This window comes from Penaeus chinensis, chromosome 8 (genome assembly GCF_019202785.1).
Source record: "Penaeus chinensis breed Huanghai No. 1 chromosome 8, ASM1920278v2, whole genome shotgun sequence".
Classification (NCBI taxonomy): domain Eukaryota; kingdom Metazoa; phylum Arthropoda; class Malacostraca; order Decapoda; family Penaeidae; genus Penaeus; species Penaeus chinensis.
Window position 1 is genome coordinate 41,397,783 of NC_061826.1, and position 821 is coordinate 41,398,603.

Genomic DNA, 821 nt, shown 5'->3' on the forward strand with positions numbered 1-821 from the left:
AAGACTTTCTTGTGTGTAAAACATCTGTAATATGGTCTCGGTCTCCTCCTCCTCCTCCTCCTCCTCCTCCTCCTCCTCCTCCTCCTCCTCCTCCTCCTCCTCCTCCTCCTCCTCCTCCTCCTCCTCCTCCTCCTCCTCCTCCTCCTCCTCTTTCTCTTTCTCTTTCTCTTTCTCTTTCTCTTTCTCTTTCTCTTTCTCTTTCTCTTTCTCTTTCTCCTCCTCTTTCTCCTCCTCTTTCTCCTCCTCTTTCTCCTCCTCTTTCTCCTCCTCTTTCTCCTCCTCTTTCTCCTCCTCTTTCTCCTCCTCTTTCTCTTTCTCTTTCTCTTTCTCTTTCTCTTTCTCTTTCTCTTCTTCTTCTTCCTCTTCCTCTTCTTCTCCCTCGTTTGGACCTCAAATAAAACAAACCAATAACGGATTATTATTATTATGTACAATGCCATTCCCAATATCGTAATTTCAGTGATCGAGAATGCGCAGATTTCCCGATATAATCTTGTTCTCCAAAACGGAACCGGATGGTATATCAATACGATCCCCGTGGTTGGCGATGATGATGACTGTTCCCTGAAATCCACACACGACGAGGAATGAAAAAAAGGTCTTTGGGTGAATGTGCGATTAATTCACGTACACGAGGACTGCAGACAAGACCAATGGATGTTTTGAATCAATATATATGATAAATGGATTCAGAGTTTATTTACTATTAAATATAAATCTAAAAAAGCTTCAGTAAACTAATACAGTAAATTATTTATAACAACGAATTGTACAAAGATAAGAAAGAAAATACGTAAAAATACGTACAAATAACACACATG

At 40.6% G+C, this 821-nt stretch overlaps 1 protein-coding gene across 1 annotated transcript in view; it reads right to left on the reverse strand.

Annotated features, from left to right (window-relative positions):
* Positions 1 to 408: 408 nt before the first annotated feature.
* Positions 409 to 821, reverse strand: part of LOC125027895 (UTP--glucose-1-phosphate uridylyltransferase-like) — a 12,386-nt gene continuing 11,973 nt past the window's right edge. The window contains exon 12 of the mRNA XM_047617025.1: positions 409 to 564. Coding sequence (XP_047472981.1) covers positions 457 to 564 — 108 coding nt within the window. The 3' untranslated portion in view covers positions 409 to 456. The remainder of the gene's footprint in view (positions 565 to 821) is intronic.